We start from the raw sequence: 21,921 nt of genomic DNA, 5'->3' as shown, positions 1-21,921 counted from the left end.
GCTGCCTAAGACTACTTTAGAAGACTAGAAGAAGGTCTGCACCTTTGGAAGCAGAACAAATGAATTGGGGGGTGCTCAAGACTTTTGCACAATATCACAATTACATTTATGTGTTGTTCATTGTAGTTTCCCTCAGAAAAAAGCCCAGTCGAATCAACATCTGGAGAATAACAATGCCTCCTGATAAGCTTCAGCACAACATTTAAATGATTTTACAAACGGTGCCTCAAAAACCTTTGGCTCATAATGAGTGCTGTATGTGCTGTTGATCAAGAGATGAACTTTTACACGCAGTCAGGTTTTAGGAATGTATTACAGCAGAAGTATCGCATTATTTAGCAGGCACTGAACTGCAGTAAAACCGCTCAGTGAAAGGTACAGCAGGGAGAGAGACAAACGCTGGAATCTTTAGGATCAGTCAAATGCTTCTTAAGAAGAACTGTGAAATGAGGACTATAGCCAAACCTCCTAACTTTACACATTTGTTTGTATTTCTATCTTCTACACAAGCAAGAAAGTTTCTTCACTCCATGCAGGAATATGTAGGGGATGATGCAGGTGTAGGAGGCTGCGATATAGCTGGCCACCTCCACCACAAGTGATGAAGTGTGGATGTTGCTGGTGATGCGCAAGAGTAAATGAGTCAGCCAGCAGACCAGGACCACACTGGCTACCGCCACCACACTCTTTGCTGCCCGCTCCTGAGTGCTTGCGTTGGAACTGGCCTTTGATGGCACCGGCATGGGTTTTGAAGTATTTGATTGAGCCACAACTCTGGAATCTGTGTCTGTTTCTGTGTTTAGGGAAGAGGTGTGTGGACTGTCACCTGGCAGCGCTTCATTTGGATGGGAAGAAGCAGGCTCACCTGCATTACCGTGGGTTGCAGATGTAGAATCTTTGAGGTCTTTGGAGGTGCCTGAACTAGAAACGGCGCAGACTGATCTGTCGTTGCTTTTTTCCTCAGGATTTTTGGTCTCTTCTTTAACCATAACTTTGCTTGGATTAGAGCAATGGCTCCCTATGCGCCTTTGGTTCTGGAGCAAAGTAAAAACAATCTGGACACTTGCGAAAACGATTCCCACAACAGGAAAAGCATTGGCCACGGTTAGATAAACGATCTCATAGGTTTGCCTGGAAAGTGCATCGGGGAAGACATCTATGCAGTCTTCATGGCCCTCATCCGTCCCCTCCACTGACACAAAGAAGAAGTGCGGGATGCTGAATACCACAGCCACTGTCCAGCTCCCAGCCAGCAGGCAGCACACAAGGCGCAGGCTGTCCAGCCGCACTGGTGCACCTCCTCGTTTTAGGGAGCCCACCAGCTTCTGGTGCCAAAAAGCACAGATAAAGAGTGTTGTGAAGATGCTGCTGGTTTCAGAGAGGTCCGCACAAAAGCGAAATATGCCACAGAAGGTTTCCCCCAGGAACCATCGCCCAGCAAAATCTGCCATGGTGTCAGGCAGGTCCACCAGGTAGTTGGTGATGAGGTTGGAGACGGCCAAGTTAATGAACAGGACCTCGTTAGTACGGATGCCGGATTTCTGCTTGGGTAAAGAGACTATAGCCAGCCAGTTGTTTCCCAGGATTCCTGCTATAAACATGAGCGATCTGATGATGGATTCAATCAACTCCACTGTGTCCATTGTTTCACAGTCAAGCCACAATGTCTAAAGGATGCTTTGGTCTTTTGACTTTTATAGGGAAGAACTAGAAGCCCTGCCCAGTCATCAAAAAAAACCAAAAACTTTCCAAGTTGTTTTCCTTCATGGAAACCTCATCATGACGTTCCAATAAGAGAGTGCTGCATTTTCTCAGGACTGGCAGCTCCCAGGCAGTTTCTCACATCATAGGGAGCCGTGTCTATGGTTGTTTTTGTCTGTTATTGTTCACTTGGAATCTTATTGAGTTATTTCACATCTCTTTGTGAACTGTATTTATCCATTCATGCATCCTTGGGTATTCATACATAGGTGTGCACTTGATTACTTACATCAAGACGGTATTTTCTTGTTTGTTTTTTTGCATATGATAAAAAAAAAAATCTTTGTTTCAGTATGCAAATTATGTACCATGTCATTAAGCACGCACAGGAATAGTCTGGTGACCTAGAATAAGCATCTAAACGTGGCCTATATTTTTCTTTCCAGATTGCAATGGGGCTATAATATCTTTATTATGGGCATGAGTAGATGACACATGTGGAAGACACTACAGTATATATCTATAAGGCCACCATTTAATCTCAACTGCACAATAAAAAGTAGGATAACGTGTTGATCAGGTTGCAGGAGGAGGTCTGAGTCAGAGTAGTGTAGTAGTGCCTCACGTCATTCATGAGTAGAGGCACCACCTTTGGGACAGACCAGACGCGGCATCTGTGCGCTGCTGCCTGCCGGGGACGGTATGCGGGACTGATCGGCGGCGCTGCGGAGCTTTTCTTTTCCTTCCTCCCTCTCTTTTGACTATGCTTTTATCTGTTCTGCGATCTGCAGTTCATGAGGGGCTTCGTCCGACATTTGCAGTCGTTCTCGTTGGTATGAGACACTGATGAGTGCGGAGCGGACAGGATGCCCGCCAGCGGCGTCGACTCGCTGAAACCCAGCGCCTTCATCCCTGTGTGCACGGCCGCCTGCCTCCTGGTCGGCTCTACCTCCCTGTTCTTCGTCTTCACGTAAGTTTGAACATGCCTTGCAAAAGTGTTGACATGCATTGTTGCTCTCCTCCGCGGGCGATTCGTCTGTCTATCCATTCATGCATCCTTGGGTATTCATTCATTCGCAGCTGAGCGTTGAGACAACAAAATGTAAAAAAAAAAAAAAAAAACCTCTTTCTGGCATCCCTGCACATTTCTAAATCCAGAAGCTGCTATATGATTAAATAACAGACATTCATTGCAATACGCACATATTTGAGGTCAATCTCCAAATTTGATCTGAAAAAAGTTGCTCACAGCCATAAAAGCTATTAACAGGAGCTATTTTTTGCCCTTTTCCACTGACTTTCACTCTGCTGGCAGACCCTTCAGCAGTGGCTAACATCTGACCTGGTTGGCTTGCAGTTTGGGCTTGTCTGGGTGGCTGCCCATTGCACCCCAAGGACTCAGAGTAAGCACAGTTTAGGGGTTAATCCAACCAGTATCAACATGTATGAGTATATGTGTCAGAACTTTAGCTGGAGGAAATCAGATGCACTGGCCAGCAAACGCTCCATTGTGTTTGTGTGTTGTTTGTTAAAGTGAATTCAAGCATTCTTGTTTGGAACTGTTTGTGAGGTTAAAAAGACTCAAAGTTGGCATGCAAGAAAAAAAACACAATATCCCTTAATGCCCAGAGAATCCAATTTAGGTGATGACTTTAGGGTTGTCTGACATAGCTACATGCAGCATTTTAAGCCTTTTATGTACATGAATAACGCTGTTGACCGACTGACTGACAGCTCCCACCTCATCATTTTTCTATGCTGTTGTACTGATCCTTGACCTCTGCAGCTGTATCTGTCCTAGTTTCTCCTGCATTCTCCAGCCGTGCAGTGTTTCCACTGGAATCTGACACCAGATTGAGGGGATGTGGATTAAGATCCTCAGGCTGATGCTGTGTGATCCCCCATCTGGAAAGATGAACTCTGGAATATTTGAGTTTATTATCAGCTGTTTGTAGGCATAGTACATTTATGCTATACAAGTTTGCACTTGCTTGATTTTATCAGGTATCTCAAAAATAAAATGATTAGTATTTCGATCAAAATTCCATTTGGGTTTCAAATGAGCTCTTTTCATGTGAGAATTTAAAAGTATGTCACAGTGACAAGCTGATGGGTGCCTTAAAGCTGCAGGCCTCAGACTTTTGGAAGACTTTGGGACAGACACATATGCCAGATAATGATGAGAACCTCCCCAGATGAACTCCATTTGTACTGGGAGGGGAAAAAACCACCCTGCTGACGTGAGAGATTGAAAAGCAACTACTTAATTGGGACTGCAGTGCTAAACCAGCAAAACCAGGACGCCTCAATGATTGAATGAACAAGAGATGATTCTGCTCCTCCTGGGACGAGGTTTGCATTTGAGCTAAAATGACTTAGGGACATGACATTTCTTTTTTTCCTTATTAATACAGCCCTGCAGAACAGAGATTAAATATCCTGATCCGTCAGTGTGTTGCAGTGTATCCCAGTGGCTGTATATTGATCTTTAGATACAACACACTATGACTGATGTCTGCAGTTTAGCTGTCTTTAACACTTTCCTTTCAATTTGTGCTTTGCCTTTTACCAGGAGTATTTACTTTCAGGAATGACTTGGTACAAACTTTCACCAAATGCAAGTTAATATGACCTAATTTTCTGTAAAAAAAAAACAAACAAGTTGTTTGATTTATTTGTATCTATTTGTCAAAAGCCAGAGCTGCAACTACATCCTATCCATGACAGGGTGAACTGGAGCCATGCTCTTTGCAGTCTCACCTTTGCAACACCATGTAAGAGGGATATTGTTTGTCTACTGTCATGTCACCTTCAAGGCCTTTACTAGTGTTGCTGTGAATCATGGGCATATATATTTCTATTGAATTCCAATTGGCTTAAATTGGACTATATTATTTAAGTGCCTTGAGATGACAATTGTTGTAATTTGGTGTTATATAAATAAAACTGAATTGAATTGAATTGTCACGCCATACATGCCAATCAAACCCTGCATCCTTCCAGTACTTTGAGCACTTTCCTACACAGCACTATGTAAATATTAATGATAGTCACACATTATATTTTATTCCCTTCCAGTGGAAACAACACCCCCCCCCCAAAAAAACCTGCAGGGATGTTACATATATAAGGCCATTGTTCCTTTCTCCTGGTAACATTCATGTAATTATCAGTGTCAGCAGTTTTATGTGCGCTTTAGTAGTGCGAGCATGAAAGCTTTAAAGTCTGTTTCTGCCGCAGGTGTGGGAGTCAGAGAACAGCCTTCAGTTTCATGGGGGCTCTTTTGTCTTCCTTTGCCCGATAAAATTAATCAGTTAGTGGTTTCCTGCTTTTGTTGCTCTGACCATGAACTTGTGTTTGGGGAGCCATTAAGGTGTGGTGCATTTTTTAACTCCATGGCAGGACACGGTCATTTAAAAAGAAGAAAATTCCCCCTCGTTGATCATGATATGTCTGCTTAGATGAAGAAAAAATGTGTTTATCCAGTGAACAAACTTTTGTTGTGGCTAAAATGTGCATCATAGAAATCGTAGGATTAGAAGGCAGTTTATTTCATTCCCAAGAAAAAAAAAAGGCAATTACATTATGCAAAATGGTAATATATAGTGCATCAGGTTAACAATATTGCAATACTAAGTTGTGCCTGTTAGACTGTATTATATGTCTAAAGCTGGCCAACATTAGCTAATGTTAATCTCCATTAGCTAATGGCCATAACGGGCCATGTAAGGTAGTAAAACCCCTGAGTGGATTGAAATGAGCAAGGCTGCATTTTATCACTCAATTTTTTTTTTTTTTTTTTTTTTTTTATCATTTAGCCTTTTATAGTTTCTAAATTAAGGGGTTGAGCTTTCAGTCAGCTTAGAATGTATTCACATATTTTTTAAATGGTTTTCTTATTCAGACCCATTGTCTTTATTGATTCTAACACTTAAATGACTTCCACTTAAGATCCATTTTATTTATGTATCTTTTCGTCTAAAACACTTTTGCTCTCATCAGACGACACACATTGAGAAAAGGAAACAAGGATGACACAAATCACAAATCATTTAAGGAAAGGTTGATACGGCAACAGCATGAACATATTGAGTTTTTTTCTAACCACTGTTTGCTGTAGCGATATCTCTAGAAATGTGATAGATTACACGACTGTGATGTGATTTTTGTGTCTTCGAAAGTATTTCACAAAAGGAGTCCCGAACTTTCAGCTTGACTGACTGCAGGGCGTGGAGTCTGCTGTGCCACTGACCCACTGTGGGGATGAGGACAGTGTGCAGATTGCAGAGCAGCTTACTGTTCAGTGTGATTTATTAGAGCTCTGCCCTGGCCGTTTCATTAGGTGGGGCTTGTCTTGCAACGTAATGAACTGTCTCCCTCTCTGCTGTCCAGATGGTCTCAGACCAAAGATGAAGTCTCACCGTCCAAGTGGAAGCAGCCACACTGTAATCTGGTCCACACCTAGTTCCAGATTTAAAGAGAAATGAACGCACAAAGTTTTTAATGCTTTTTTTGGTCTGTTTTTTTAGAATTGATACTTGCCTGTAGATTGTTATTTTAGTGGGCTTCACTTGAGCCTCTAGTGCGATGAGAGCGGTGTTGTAACCAGTTTCAGTTGCACGGCCTGATGTACCGGATCAGCTATGATAGTTTAAGCGCATGTTAAACACGAACACAGGTAGTAAGAGGAGCTTGGACTCAAATCCTGAATAGTAGCCTTACAGGAATGAGAATTGATGGAGGAATCGTGAAATGCTTAGAGATTTTAGCATACTAAATTTCCTCAATTCTACAACAAAACTATTGTACGGTTTACAGTCTGTCCTCAAAGGCTGAACGAGTCCTCTGCATTTTAAGACTACCAGGAGTGAATTGACAGTATATATAGTAGCTCACAATGTAATATATTGTAAACCCTGACTGCACGCTCTTTGTGTTTAGTATCTGATGTGAAGAATTCACAATGAACAGGACTGGCAGAAATGGTCTGTAATCCAAAGTTCATAATCTAGGGATTACTGGGTTTGCAGCTGGCATGGCATCAGCGGGTATTCCTCTATAGAGGGACCCCTCCCCCCCCACCGTCTAAAACCTGCCCCAGGGTTTTGGGATTGAAGCTGAAGTGGGATGAAGTGAAAAAATGAGGCAAACAATGTTGTTGGTATTTTCACTTTCAGTGAGTCTTTTCGTTTGTTCACTCATGTGTATCGACAGTTAGTGAGGAAACCGTAAAAAGAACAATACATCTCTTTCTGTTTAGCCTTGGAAGGTGCATGATATTCCATCATTTATTTCTACTATTTCTACACAACACTTTACCCTGTAACATTCACAGAAGTTCCATACTGTATATAGGTTAAATAGACACTGTTGATAATCCTGTGATTCTTTTCCTCTGTCTACCACTGTAACCTGATTATTCTGCCCCTCCTTCTAATCTCACACCGTGGACATTCACCCATTCACTATTCACACACACAATTCAGGACACACACACATACTGAATAGATGGAAGAGATAAGTGAAGGACATCTTGCTTTTACGCAGAAAGATTTTTTTAATGGCCACAGTCCTGACAACATAATCAGAACAATGTCCATCCAGCCATTTTCGGTCAATTACAGGATGAACACATAGGGACAGATGACTACATATGCTCACATTGATACAAACAGCTAATTTAGAATCACCACTTAAATGAACTTGGACTGTGAGAAGAAACTTTTGGAAAACTACATGTTCACATTAGTTTGGAAAACTACTCTTTCCTGAAATATTGTGCTGTGCATAATGTAAATAAAAATCTGTTCATTGGTAAGCAAATTATTGACTCGCCTATCATATCTTGTCTTTTTACATTTTGATGTAATCTCATCAACACATGTCAAATTTTACAAAGATTAGAAAGCTTAAAAAAAAACAAAAAAAAAAACAATGGGTCAGTAACACGATAAGTTATCAGACGAGCATCCGAGAAAGGATGGGTCTTTTAGGAGTGAAGACTGGGAGGCGTTCATCACTCAAAAAGGCAAATAGTTCAATTAGTTAATGATTCATTCGGTGTACATTTCAAAGATTTTATCCTAGTGAAAGATCCAGAAACTCCAGTGAAATGTGGAAAGTCAGATATGGTCGCTACAATCAGGTAGGCTATGTTGAGTGTGGCTGCAAGGCTGAAAACGAATGTTAAGTGGCAGACACGATTCTGTCGAGGATATCTTGTTATTGTCAGTGAGGACGGTCGGTTTTTACAGCAGATACCATCCTGTAGCCTAATTAATTAAAATTTTACATGGTCCTCTGGCTTAAAGAAGAGACAGTTCATCTGGCTTGTTAAAAGCATACAGTTCTTAGACCGACTTTGCATCGACTTTTTTGAAAAAAAGACCTGGCTTATTTCAGCAAGATGAGATAAAAAAAGAGCATGGCTCAGTGGTGAAGCTGTTCTGATGCTGCGCTAGTTTGCCTGTAGTCCAGGCCTGCGTCCCACTGAAAACATTTGGCACCTTGCAGAACAACATATCTGACAAAGGAGGTAAGAAAATGCTTAACATAATTCCTAAAAGAGGAGCTATTGAAGCCCAGTGGCAAACATGCCTCTAATCTCTAGTTTCGACATTTGATTTGCTGATATATTTATTTAAAATTTTAAACTTTGTCAAAGCTTTTTGGAAACAGGTTTTTATTTCAGATTTGTAAAGGACGGTGGCTAAGTTTTCAGTACTCTGCTCCTATAACTGATCAAAGTTTGGATTCGTGAACATACCAACATGCTACATCTTCAGATGCATTTGATGTCATGCCGTACACTTTTCCACATCTTGTTAGTGTGCAAATGCAAAGGAGAGGATAGCGTCATATAAGAGATTGCTAGTTTGAGACTCGCTGTTCATAGTGTTTTACATAGTGCTGCACCTACATTCTCAAATGCATTGATTTTCAGCATTTTTGTTTTACATTCATGCAAATTTGGCTCCGTCTAGCAGACAAGCAGTTTGGCATCATCATGCAGAAACTAATGGCTGAGTTTCAGAGTTTGCTGTCAATTCTGCTTGACTAAATGACATTTAATGAAATCAAAAGTAACCAACATATTAATAGATGATTAAAGTTATCTTTCAGCTCTTATTGTTTAAAGCAGAGACAGTTGGTAACTTTGCTCCACTGTAGGGTGTAGGAAGATTGGGTCAGGAGAACCCCTTCTTTTAATCTCTTGTTGTTGGCACTGGTGAACACACACTAATACACGCTTATCTCTTACTGTCAACAATTACTTCTGTGATCCACTGTTCGCCTCAAAATTAATAGGATATGGATGATCCACTAAAGTCTTTACTGTAGCCTTGATTTGTGTGAGCATCAACCTCCAAAAGATAGGTTCTTGCTCGATTTTAAAAACTTTCTATTTGTGACAGAAATTCTGTTAGGAAATAGTATTTCTTCAATTCTTCATCCATGTGTGTTTATTCAGATGCCCGTGGCTGGCCGTGACCATCTGCCCTGCTGTGCCACCATGCTCTGCCATCCTTTTCCTTTTTGTGCTTGCCAATTTCACCATGGCAACCTTTATGGATGCTGGTGTTCTCCCAATGGGTTAGTAACCAAAGTCATATTACGCCACCTGCAGGAAATTTCCCTTTCTTTGACTTGTGAGCACGACTTCAACAATTCCCTGTGTTTTTTTTGCAGCAAGTGAGGATGAAGACAAAGACGATGAGTTCCGTGCTCCGCTGTACAAGAATGTGGATGTGAAGGGTGTCCAGGTTAGGATGAAGTGGTGTGCATCGTGCCATTTCTACAGACCTCCACGCTGTTCGCACTGTAGCGTCTGTGATCACTGTGTAGAGGTGAGTGCATGGACAGATTTAAAGAGACACAGAAAAAGAAAGTAAATAGAGAGCATTGGAAGAAAAAAAGTGAGTAATGCTTATGAGTGAGTGCAGCTGTGTGTGTGGGGGAGAGTCAGTAAAGGAGATTTCTGCAGGGTGACTGATGGACAGAGGGTGACTGAGGCAGAGATCTCGATAATCAGGTTAATCCTTTTCTCAGATCCTTTGTTGTTGCTGTAGAAACACAATTTGAACAGGGTACAGAAAGCAAACTATGATTTAAAGCACAGGGGATTATTCCGCAAGTTATGAATACTGGATTACAGAGCTACGAAATGTTTGAGAAAGCCTGATGTTTTTTTCCCGACTCTTTACTCAGGATTTCGACCATCACTGTCCCTGGGTGAACAACTGCATTGGGAGGCGAAACTATCGCTTCTTCTTCCTGTTTTTGTTGTCTCTTACCATTCATATGATTGCTGTCTTCACATTTGGCCTCATTTATGTTCTGCACCACATGGACGACTTATGGAAGCTGCACTGCACTGTTACGTATCCTTGAAACATGATTAGTAGCTGTCTCTGTCTGTTCGTTTCTATGTAAAGGTTTGTTGAACTGATACTAATGTGAAGCAGTTTTCCTTATCAATTTTTCCAGCTTGGTAGTGATAAGTATATCAGGGCTGTTTCTTATCCCCGTCCTGGGTCTCACTGGGTTCCACTTGTATCTGGTATCCAGAGGTCGCACCACCAATGAGCAAGTGAGCAATTTCCCCCTAATTTCCACTTGCCATCTGATTCAGTACTGATTTTCAGCTTTGTCCCATGCACGCAGAAGCCTCTCTAGATTTTCTCATTCTAAACAATCTTCACTTTGTTTACTTATTTTATATCTAAATGTACTTTTTATTTATTTGATATGATCATTGTAAAATATATAGGTAACTGGGAAGTTTCAAGGAGGAATAAACCCTTTTACACGAGGTTGTTGTAACAACATGGAGTACCTGGTTTGCAGTCCTATTTCTCCAAAGTAAGAAAAATTTTTTTTTTATTGATCTTCATCATTGTCGGTAGCCTTGCACTTATTTACTGACATGTTTCTGTTTGCCTCTGCCCCGGTATCCAGTTATACAGGGAGGCCCTGTAAGAAAACAGTCGTCCATGTTCAACCTCCGTTCCTGAGGCCAGAGCTCGATCGACTGATGCAAGTGAAAGTCGGGGACAACGGGATACATAATCTTTCACTCCAAAATAAAGTATGCATAAACAGTTAAATATTTTCTCACATCGCCTAAGAACTGTGACCTCGGTTGTCATGAGATATAAGATGTATCCCTGATGTATCTTTGTTTTTTTTTCTTCTGCCAGCATTCCTCAGCTGGAGCTGTCGAGCTGTCAGATAACAAAACTCCGCCACCACTTCCTCCAAAACCAGACCGCGTTCTGCTGAAAAGTCAAGTTGCTGTAATGGATGGTACTGGAGCCTTACATACACACATAACATATAAACACTAGACACAGCATTGCAGCAATATTCACACAACATACAGTCTGTATTTGTGTAATAACTCTTATAACAAGCAATTTCATTACAAAAAACAGGAAAAAATGTAGCTCTTTTTTTTATCTTGTTCTGGCATCTTCACCAAATGTGTACAGATTTACATCTTTGCAGTGTGCATGTTGCAGACTAAGGAAACCAGAGAGTATTTAAAGTTCAACTAAAATATTCTTGGTTTTGGTCTTTTCAAGTCTTTAAAGTTAAAGAAATATACAATACTGCAACCATTATTTCTTAAAGTCCCCTTTAAGATGTCATAGCTGGGATGTATTACAGATTTTTTTCTATACATTTGCAGATGACAGCACTTAATCACAAGATGACCTCTTTTTCAGATATGGGACATCATACCAAATCCATCATTCCTGTGTCTATTCCCACTGTGCCTCAGCTACGGCCAGTACTGGAGGCTATATCCAGAGGATCATCACCTATTCCTCCAGAGCAGGTGACTCTATTTTTCAGTCCTGTTATTTTACATGAGAGTGTGTAAGTCATAGTTTTGCTGGGTGCCTGACAGACACTGTTGTCTGTTTTGTGTTGTCTTGCTCAGTTGCTGAAGACATCAGAACAGCAAGGGAACAACAAAGGTCCTGACCTCTGCTCTGAGTCTAGAAAAAGCCCCGTGAGAGGCAGCCATCAGGCCAGCCTGCCTGTCCAACTTCCCCTTCAGCCCAGCACCATCTCCAGCTCACTACAGCTCAATTCTCTGACTCTCAACTCCCGTTCTCTCACACTAAAACACAGCAGTCGCCATGGCAGCAAATCTCAGCTGCCTGCCATGCATGTTGATGGGTTGGGATCCAATCCTTCTGTGGGGATCATCTCCTCTTCCAGTCTGCTGGCCAACCACAGCAATGGGAGCCCTTCCTACGATAACTTCATCAACCCTGCAGACCCCCAGTTCATGGCTCAGAGGGGGGCTACGTCAGTAAGCTACCACCCTCACTTTATGACTCTGGGGACAGATGGGACTGTGCAGCGTCCATCCCCTCACTCTTACAGTCCTGTGTTTATGGGTGTCACCAGACAGTCTCCTCAGCCTCGAGACTCCTCACCATCCTTGCAGGGTATCAATTCAAGAGATCCCTCACCATCTTTCCAAGGTTTGACTCAAAGAGACCCTTCTCCTTCTTTTCAAGGGCTAATCCCAAGAGACCTTCAATCCCAAAGCATAATATCACGAGACATCCCCCCACCAGGTCTGGCGATGCGAGATATGACTTCTCAAGGTCTTCGAGAGAGTCTTCGGGATCTCGCTCCACAGGATATGACACTTCCGAAATCTGCTGCTGCACGCTATGACAGCTTTTCAAAAACCATCATGGCATCCATCCAAGAGAGACGGGAGCTGGAGGAAAGAGACAGGATGCTCCGTATGCAAGCCAGATCCCAGGCACTCTACGGTCCAGATATTGGAATCTATGACATCCCCAACAGGAGGAGCCTACCGCCAGACAATATTCGACCCCCAGGCTCCCGTGGACCAACCCCCCCAGCCTACGGCTCCAGGGAGTTTCTGATGAGTACAGGCATTCTAGGTTATGCCATGAGGACCTCACCTCTCTCCAGCTCCTCCACATCGTCTTTGACTCGTGGCCCAAAAACCTCCAGCTCTCCTTTGCAGAGTAGCAGCAGCAGCCTCCAAAGCAAGGGCAGGTCTTCGTCTCCGGCCTATTGCCCTCCTGAGAGGCAGACCCAAGGCCTCCCTTCTTCCACATCCACCCTGCCCCGTTTATCTTCCACCACCTCCTCCGCCCCCTCATATACTTCCTACGCCACCACAAAACACTCCTCACTCCCATTCTCCTCTGAGGGGAAGGAATCTGTCACCCTGGGAGCCCTGAAATGAAACTCATTCCATGTTTCTTATGGTGTGAATGAATCATCTATGCAGTGTTACAGTCTTCACAGCTCCAAAATCTTTTTTGTCAATAAGAGGGCATTTGGGGCCTTCTTGTGTGAGAGTATGTGTGGCAATGAAATACCCAGTGAAGGATAAACTCAGACATATTCTTCCAAATTCAAACAAATAAAAAAACAAAACAAAATAAAACTGTGGATCTCAGGATATCTGTGCCTCCTCCTACCAACAGAAGGAGCACTTTAGACTCAATCAAAGCAGAAGAGCTATGTAAAAAATACAGATTAACTTATTATCTGTGTTTGTGTTTTGATATTGTGAAACATTGTAATACACATTATTTAATTAGTGTCTGTAAAAAAAAAAAATTCCTTGTTTAACAGATTTTTTGTAGTTGTTTATATGAATAAACTTATTTTGTAATTTGCACTTTTTGTTTTGATTTTCTTGTGACGAGAATTGCTCTAAAAATATCATCAATTTGCGTGGATGAATACTGCCTCTCACTGTTGGTTAAAAAATCCAAGCTTATTATTAAATTAAAGCTGAATAATCTGCTAAAGTGCATTAAGGCCTCAGCTTGTATGGCAATGGAGAAGACGTCTGCTGTGAGTTTTGTGAAATACAATATTTTGTCGGGAGATTAAGTGCTCTGTGATGCTGCTTTCTGCACTAAACTTGTCTATGGCACCCCCTAGTGAACAATTTTAAACAGTGGCATAGTATCACTTCGGCAGCAATATCCAGCAGATGATGCTATTGTGTGTAAAATGTCAGAAAATAGCACTGTGTGTTAGGGACTGCAAGTAATGCAGAAGACCAGTGGGGGATTTGATAATAAAACCTGCAGTTCAGTCGTATTGTCAGTGTGAAACGCTCAACTTTATCAATAACGTTAATTGATCTAGAAAAAACTGTGTGCGGTGTGTTTGATGAGTTTTTCAGATATCCTCAAGTGTTTGCTCTTCCAGCAGTCTCATTCAGTCCTTGTGAGGGAAATATCAGGAACTTTTAGTGCTTTAAGCCCCCGATGGGCTATAAGACGATGTTTGTTTGGCCAATAAATGACAAGGCTTGACACTCTGAAGTCGAGCTTTCATGTAATTTATCATTGCACTTGAGCTTATAGCACACATGACAGTAAGACTTTAAAAACTCTTCTGACTTAAACTGTTGGGGGGAATTTACAATGCAGCTGACAAATATCTCACCGTACAGGCATATCAAAAGATGTGGGGCATGGCCAAAGATAAGCAAATAAATAAAAGTCAGGGTGTTTGAAGCATCATTACTATCTGGAAAAATGGAATACCATATTAAAAGTGTAAAAAAAGAAATTAATACTAATGAAATACTGGCAGCAGAGGCATTTTTGTGGAATTTTCTTTTATTTCAATATTACATTGCTGTATACAGGGTTAGTGTATATGGCAGAATAATTGCAAATATGGAATTTTATAGCATCAGTTCACATGTTATTGATTATCTAAAACTGGTGATATAAATGTCCACCTCTGCATTTTGATCTCTATAGATGCCTAGAAATAAAAAAGCAGAATTTTTTTCTAATTCTTTACATTCACAAACTCAATAATAATTTTAAAATTGTGCGCATTTACTCATGGACAGTAGCCATTATCACTGCATCAAATGAGGCCAAAGTGGAGGAAGACAAAGCTCATTTGAATCATGTTTACTCTGAGTGTCAATTTCTACCTCTCAAACTCGTGCTTCCTTCACACTCCAGTCATCACTCCATCTACCTTCTGCACTCAAGCTGTCAAAGCTTTGTTAATCTAACATGATAGTACAGAAAGCACAACCTGGGTAAATGAATGAATGAATAATCCATTCTGCAATTCACAAAAGACGCAATAACCGTGGATCTTCCTATCTTGCCCATACTGGTCTACTTCCTAACACAAACACAGATGTTAGAGATGGAGGGAGAAAAATTCTATTGCCTGCCTCATCCGTCCACAACAAGCCAGATGAATTCAAGAGATTTATTTTTTCTCTCACTCTCAGCCCTCTCTCTACACTGACAGCGTTTCTTAATCCAAAAAAGAACCTTACAAATAAGCGAGGGGCAGTGAATGGCTGGCAGTGAAATAAGCAAGAACTTTCCGTCCCCTCTTATCCCCTCTGTGACTGATGGTGCTGATTTTTTTTTGTTGGATGACCTCGATATCATAAAATAGTGCACCAGATGTGGGCTGGCGTGCACAGTTTTGTTGTTTGCCAAACGAAAAGAAGATGATGACGAAAAGATTTACTTGTGTTATTGTTATCTGGACAGATGTTGCACTGTGTCATTAGGAAAGTAACTCTGAAACACAGATGTGGACATGAATTGTTGAGGCTTTAAAATGTAGATGCAAGTCAAAGAAAAAAAAATGCTGCTTCTAATGGCTTTTGCATAACTGAACATTTAAACCTAGATAAAGAAAATATAAAGCAAATAATAGATCTGTAACATATTATGGCTGTAGCAGAGAGCAGCAAATAACAACTATGCTCACTTTCACATTTTAAATGTTCTATGTGTATTTTTATTTACAAATACATCAATACATAACCTTAGATGTTCATATCCTCTACACTCTTATGGAATGTTCAAATAAGTTATTTTTGCTCCATTAGTCGAGTGTTATTCTTCTATTCTGAATGCAATATATCCGTTCAGTCCTCCACATTTAAGGCTTTCTTTTTGGGCTAAAAGTTGGACTAAAAAAGTTTTCATGACCCCACTCCCACCCCCACCGTCTCCCACCAACCCTGTTCCTGCAGCCAGAGGTAAAATAATAATGATGGTAATGACAAGGCTGCTGCACAAAAGAGAGATTGCAGGTTGTTGAATTAGTGAAGTGGATCTGAGCAGACTGTGGTGTCTGAAAAGCCTTACATCTTACATCATGCCTGCTTTTACAACATGTCTCCCTAACAAATATACACGGTAAATAAATATAAGAGGAGACTGGTGCCCTCATTCTCATTATCGTCTCAGCTACATCTCAAGTTGCAAATAAGAAGCACTTTCAATGTTGTAATTGATGTAAAATCAAAAGAATGATTTTTGTATGTTTGTTTATGTTTATGTATGAAACTTGACACTAAACATTTGTCGAGAAATATCCATTTCATGCAAAATTCAAACTGTTAAAAGAGCTATAATGTGGATGGTTTCCTCTGTTTCTTACACTCAATCAAAGAAGGGTCTCATGTCTCAAGTCCTCAAGCATGAACAATGATTCTAGCTTTCTTATGTGATCCAGACGCTACCTTTGAATCACAGACTCCTGCGTTGCCATGGTTTTTCTGATATCCAAAAGCACGATCTTATGAAAAACAAAGCAAAGTAAAAAATGGAAACAAAGATTTGTGATGCTGCATTTGAGAAACACAAACACTGGCCCTGCGGTGTATTGCAGAAAAAAACAGATAACAATTACAATGGTTCAGAGAATACGCTGACATCTTGTGAATGAGAGCAAAATTTCACAAAGTACAATTAACAAAAAACCCAGAACAGTTCAGAAAACAAAGCTAAAAGAAAGCTTTTGATGTTGTTTTTCTGAGACATTTGACTTGTTGTGCTATTGTTGCGTTTTCTGTTTTGTAAGACCCATGAACTGATGATAACCTCTTGACATGAGATGATTTCTTCCTCACCAGTTTCACAGTCACACTCTTCTTCAGATGCTGCAGACTGACCTACATTCCCCCTCTGTGGCTGTGGGTGTGCCTCTCTCAGCCTCTTCCTCTCACCTCATTGATATGCCTGATCATCAGAGGCATCGCTGAACTGGCTGATTGTCATTTTCAGCTGCAGTGCCACTGAAGCATTCCATTTTCTCTCTGGCCTGTCTCTTGGCGTGATTAAGCACTCTCTGCAGTGACACTTGACAAGTAGGATTTGGATTAATAGCAACCCTGGCTTGTTGTTTTATCACAACGGGGTATATTTGAAAATATTTGCATTATTCATCTGATCACAGGGCAGGGATGTGTCATAATACTGCTTTAGGGGAAGTTCTTCCCTGTACGGGTTATCCTGACTGTCAGATATTGCTGCTCTTATAGCCTGCCAAGCAAGTGCAGCATTAAGTCATTGTGAAAGTCAGGACGTCAGGTGGTGCTTTGTCATTTGTAGTCTCAGGACAAACTCTCAGTGTGACAGGATCCTTTCCAGAAACAGCAGCATTTGCTCATATTTCAGCGTTGTCCAAGCTTAACCCTCAATGTGTAGAACTCATTTGAATGTGTGAAAGGGGACTTTTCTCCTCTGAAGCCAATTTGGTGACCTTTTCTGGTATTTCCAGTTGCATCATGTGTTGTCTGTGTGGCAGTGCCATCTGAAATAAAAGCAGGATTCAAATTAGCTTGCATTGGTTTCCAGATTTTATTATTTTTTTATCAAACTCTTCATAGTGGTTTTTTTGTCTTTCCATTAAAATAAATAAGCCTCAGCTGCACTTGCAAACCCAAACAGAATAGTAGTGGGCAGTGCGGGGGTTTAATTAGGACAAAAATCTGTATTGACTGTGCCTCTGTGTGGCAGAGACCGCAGGAAAAGGATGTGAAATGCCCTGCTGAGCCCCAAACACTGTGTGGGCATTTTGTTGCAATTAATATATCACCATACACACTGTAATATTATATGTCTTATTCTCTGTGGGAGTGTATCAGCACATTCTGTACATTTCACTTGACTGTGCACCCTCTGTTAATCTCTGTGTGTGTATATAATAGGCATCAATAATTGCAGTAATAATTCCATTCATCTTTACTACATGGAATAAGCAATTTACAATATCTTTGCTGTGATGAGACATAACTGCCATAATCTGTACAGTAGCAACAAAAGAGCATTATTTGCACTTAAGCCGGGATGTGTGGCAGAAAAATACGGTTGAAATTCTTCAGAAAACAGCAGTGATTCCTTCGGTTTGCTGTAACAAACAGTTTCGTCTGTGCTTTTATGGTGAACATTTCAGCTCAGGAGGACAGGTACAGAAAATAAGTCACAAACACACAGAAAGTAACACAGCGAAAAAGATTCTCTGGTAGAAATGATAGAGGAACTTGAAGGCCCTTATTATAAGAAACATGTGGCATCAGCACAGTATGAATGCAGATAGCTGTGACTTTGATGTAGGCTTTCTTTTATATGTGTCAGTTAGTAATCTCATGATAAACACTGGTGAGGGAAAGGAAAAATCAGACAGACTGGGAACAATAGTATTCAACGATGGATGAGGATGTTCCAGCCATGTGTTGGACAACAAAAAAGAAAAGTGCTCATCTGAAAGCTGAAAACTTTCCGCTTAAGGACAAATATAATCCTGCAGTCTTACATTCTGCTTGTGCTCAATTAAACAGAGCAGATTTTGATACATAATTGCCACTGGGGTTGGTTGTTGTTTAACTCTTTAAAGATTATTTTAAAGTGAATCTGCTAATTGTCAAGTGAGCCTGTAAGTACCTTCAGAAGGGTTATCAAGCTCTTGTAAAGCTGCATGTTGAACATTTTCGAATAATGTATTCAGTCTTCTGTGTTATTTTCTTGTGTTCTTTTGATAAATTCATTTTTCTGTTACATATATGTGTGTTCAAGGTTGGTTATGCATTTCCAATGAAATGTTAGACACAGGATATGAGAGAAAATCTTTTTCTAACACGTCGTATAGGTGTCACACACTTAACGTCCTGCATATTCTTCAGGTTCTTTGTTATGGTGAGATATGTGTCCCTGATTTAACACTGTTGAATCCGTTTTGTATTCAAGAAGTGTAACTAAATGTAATGCTACAGTGGATAATAAGTTCTTTCGTAAGATGAGCCTTTTTTTTTTAAATGAGATTTCTGCCACCATCCACAGACCCTGAGGGGAATCTGTGGGACGGCATGAAAATTACGCAGCTATTATTACATTCATCATATTTACACTGTTGAACAAACACAGCTTTGAATACGATAGATTCTTGAAATAAAGCAAAATGCTTTGTTCTGCTATGCAAAGTGACAAGGAAGTCACACAAAAGACTCCGTCCTGAGGAAATTTGAAAAAAGCTTAAGCAATCAACACTGGATTTGAATTTGTATATACAACCATGAGACGCTTTCAAGCATTTTGAAACATTTTAACCGTTAAAACTCACTTGAACCTAAGGACAAATTACCATTCAGAACAACAACATGAAAATACTATTTTATGTGTTAGAATCATCTATCAACCCATTAAAACAATCCTTAATGTAAAGGAATTAAAGAAAAGAAATCCAGAAATGCTGTAAACATACAAAGTAAAGCTTTTTGATTGAATAGTTTTTCACAATACTGCCACCTGGGTATGATAAAGCTAAAAATAGTCAAAGTTTATAACTGATGACTCAAGAATTCAAAATTTTCTCCATGACTTCCCATCAAACTCCAGACTTGTGAATGTTTCTGAACCCCCCCAAGTCTATTTAGACATTATTGTCACATGGTGACAATGATATACAGTAGCTAAGAAGGGATTAGTCAACAAGAATACTTGGACAACACTACAGAAACATTTTACAAGAGTAAATGAAAGCCTGCTGTACCATTAACAGTCCTCTTCCCCTACTATCTCTCTTTCTCTGCCTTGGTGCTAAACATTTGCCATGGACATAAATCTTAAGGAACTTTAATTCATGAACGTCATACCAAGGGATGAAGCATAATAAAACCAGTGGGGTGTTGTATCCCCCTATATCCGACTATCGTTGGGATCAGCAGAACTGCCCACTGTGTTTTATACCTCGACAGAATAACAATGTTGAGTCAGGATAAAAATGGTTCCAGGCACCACATATATTTATATGTGGTCCCTCTGTCAAAGTTTCTTTGAAAACGTCATAATAGAATATACTTTCATGGCTATACTGTCTTCAGGCTATTAACATCGGGATGTCAAACTTTCTTGACTCAAAATGAAATAAAAGGCTCAAAGACCAAACTTTCGAAAACCCTTCAGTATTTCTACTGATGACTGTCCAGTCTGCATAGCCCCAAGAATCAAAGGTCTTGGTTTCATACTCATCAGTATACTTTTCTTTGATCATATCATAACCCATCTTCACTCAGCTCTGGCTCTGAGTTCATCAATGTATTCATTACAAGATTTGACTTCTTACCTCAAAGCCCGCCATAATGTTGCTCCCTCATATCTGCCAGGCCTTTCCCTTACACTCCCTTCCTCTCTTTACATTCATGATCAGCTGCCATGCTGTCTGTCTCCGGACCAACGGTACCAGAGCCTTCAGATGCTCTGAAACCTCTAATGCTGCATGTCAACTGAACTTAGGTGTAAAGTCCAAAATACAGAAAGCTCGTTCAGATGTGTTTTATGATCTTAATGTAATCTTGTTTCTCTGTGTTATTCTGTTATTATATTCATATCATGATAATATGATGTATTGTGAGGTGTCCTTGAGTGTTTATTATATGGCATGTAGTGTAGTGGATGCATGTAGTGATATAGCACAACAAATAAAATGTGTAATGAATGACATTGTTCAATAGCCAAGATTGAAGTTATAGGAAATGTTAAATGCAATGTATGAAAGCCATCTGTGCATGATGATTGAACATGTTGCAAACCCAGCAGAGAACAGTCTCAAAAACATTCATCATTAAAGCTTGGCATCCATGACAGTAGTTAGTGTGTTAGAGTGATAAAGGGTAAATGGTCACTGAGGGTTTAAATCCAAAGGGTCCACTTAACTGAACTGACTGAGTAATGAGATCACTGTAAAAGGGTTACTGCAGGCTCATATTAATGCCCAGAAGTTAAAAGCAGTTGAGTGAAAACGACGGAGTCTGCAGGCAAGATACGCTGACACACTTAAAGATATGCATGCTTCAGGTGGATACAGGCTGTAAATCACAGCAGCCCTCTCTGTTATTTCAATAGTGAGGCGGTTTCTCTATTCAGCGTGTGGATGTGATGCATGCAATGTCCTTCATGACTGAATTGTGGTTTGAACTTTGAAAACATGGAAAGAAACTTTTTCATTATGGCTCACAGATGCAACAGGCAGACAAAACGTTTCTATGAAATACTGGCAGCTTTATAAAACTTTATAAACTCAATGTATTTCAAAGAGTCATAAGTTGCACGTTGTTGAAGTTCTTTAATGATGAGAATTAAAAGGTCTGATCCATTATGAGATTGACAATCACCTCCCACTTACTTCCAAATTGACTTCCAGTTAATTCTTACGGGAGAACAAAAAGATTAAATGTTAAATGGGTCATATATGACTTTAAATAGGCCTTGATATTTACATTCATGTTCATGTATTTTCTTTTTTCAATTCCAGTTATAGAATTCTGTGGCATTAAATAGTTGTGGGAGTTGAAGATGAATAGAAATGAAAACAGCGAGGCCAGCATAATATAAGAAGGCTACAAGAATATGGTAAATTCTTTTCAGAATGATGTTTCCTCAGTCTGTAACGTCACAATCATACTAGAACAAACATAACAAAGAACAGTTTCTTATAGAAATGCTCTTAGTGTTGAGACAAAATGTTGATGACCTTCAGGAAACTTTTGTTATCTCTTTCGACTATTTGTGCACTGCACGTTTGTTCAGTATCAACTGCACATATTGCAAATTCACATCTGAACACGCTAGATGTATTCAGGAAACTAGTCTTGTAGATAGAAAAAACTGAAATATAAACTTTTGGCCACAATGAGCAAAATTATGTTTGGAGAAAAATGGCGCAGGATATCAATGAAAAGAGCTCTAACTGTTAAGCACAGGGGTGGATCAATCATGGCTTGGGCTTGTTTTGCAGCAAGTGGAAAAAGAAGATGAAAAGATTGTGACTTATGTCCTAAACCATATCCACATGCAAGCCGACAGTCCTCACAGTCTCCTGATCAAAGGAAATATCTGTGGATTTTATTTTTTTTTTGTTATCAAA

The 21,921-nt window shown here is 40.2% G+C and overlaps 2 protein-coding genes across 2 annotated transcripts; one reads left to right on the top strand and one right to left on the bottom strand.

Annotated features, from left to right (window-relative positions):
- Positions 1–494: 494 nt before the first annotated feature.
- On the bottom strand, positions 495–1,643 carry ora5 (olfactory receptor class A related 5). Its single transcript, XM_072372586.1, has one exon. The coding sequence runs from the start codon at positions 1,641–1,643 to the stop codon at positions 495–497; it is 1,149 nt and encodes a 382-aa protein (XP_072228687.1).
- An 872-nt stretch (positions 1,644–2,515) lies between these two features.
- Positions 2,516–13,290, top strand: zdhhc8a (zinc finger DHHC-type palmitoyltransferase 8a). The gene is made up of 10 exons (XM_072371724.1): positions 2,516–2,671; positions 9,173–9,294; positions 9,391–9,548; positions 9,910–10,082; positions 10,189–10,291; positions 10,472–10,563; positions 10,660–10,789; positions 10,902–11,007; positions 11,430–11,542; positions 11,648–13,290. The coding sequence occupies exons 1-10, from the start codon at positions 2,568–2,570 to the stop codon at positions 12,944–12,946; spliced, it is 2,400 nt and encodes a 799-aa protein (XP_072227825.1). The 5' UTR covers positions 2,516–2,567; the 3' UTR covers positions 12,947–13,290.
- Positions 13,291–21,921: the final 8,631 nt, after the last annotated feature.

Source organism: Leuresthes tenuis, unplaced genomic scaffold (assembly GCF_036924035.1).
Source record: "Leuresthes tenuis unplaced genomic scaffold, fLeuTen1.0.hap1 SCAF_19, whole genome shotgun sequence".
Lineage (NCBI taxonomy): Eukaryota > Metazoa > Chordata > Actinopteri > Atheriniformes > Atherinopsidae > Leuresthes > Leuresthes tenuis.
This window is presented reverse-complemented; position numbering and strand designations above follow the sequence as displayed.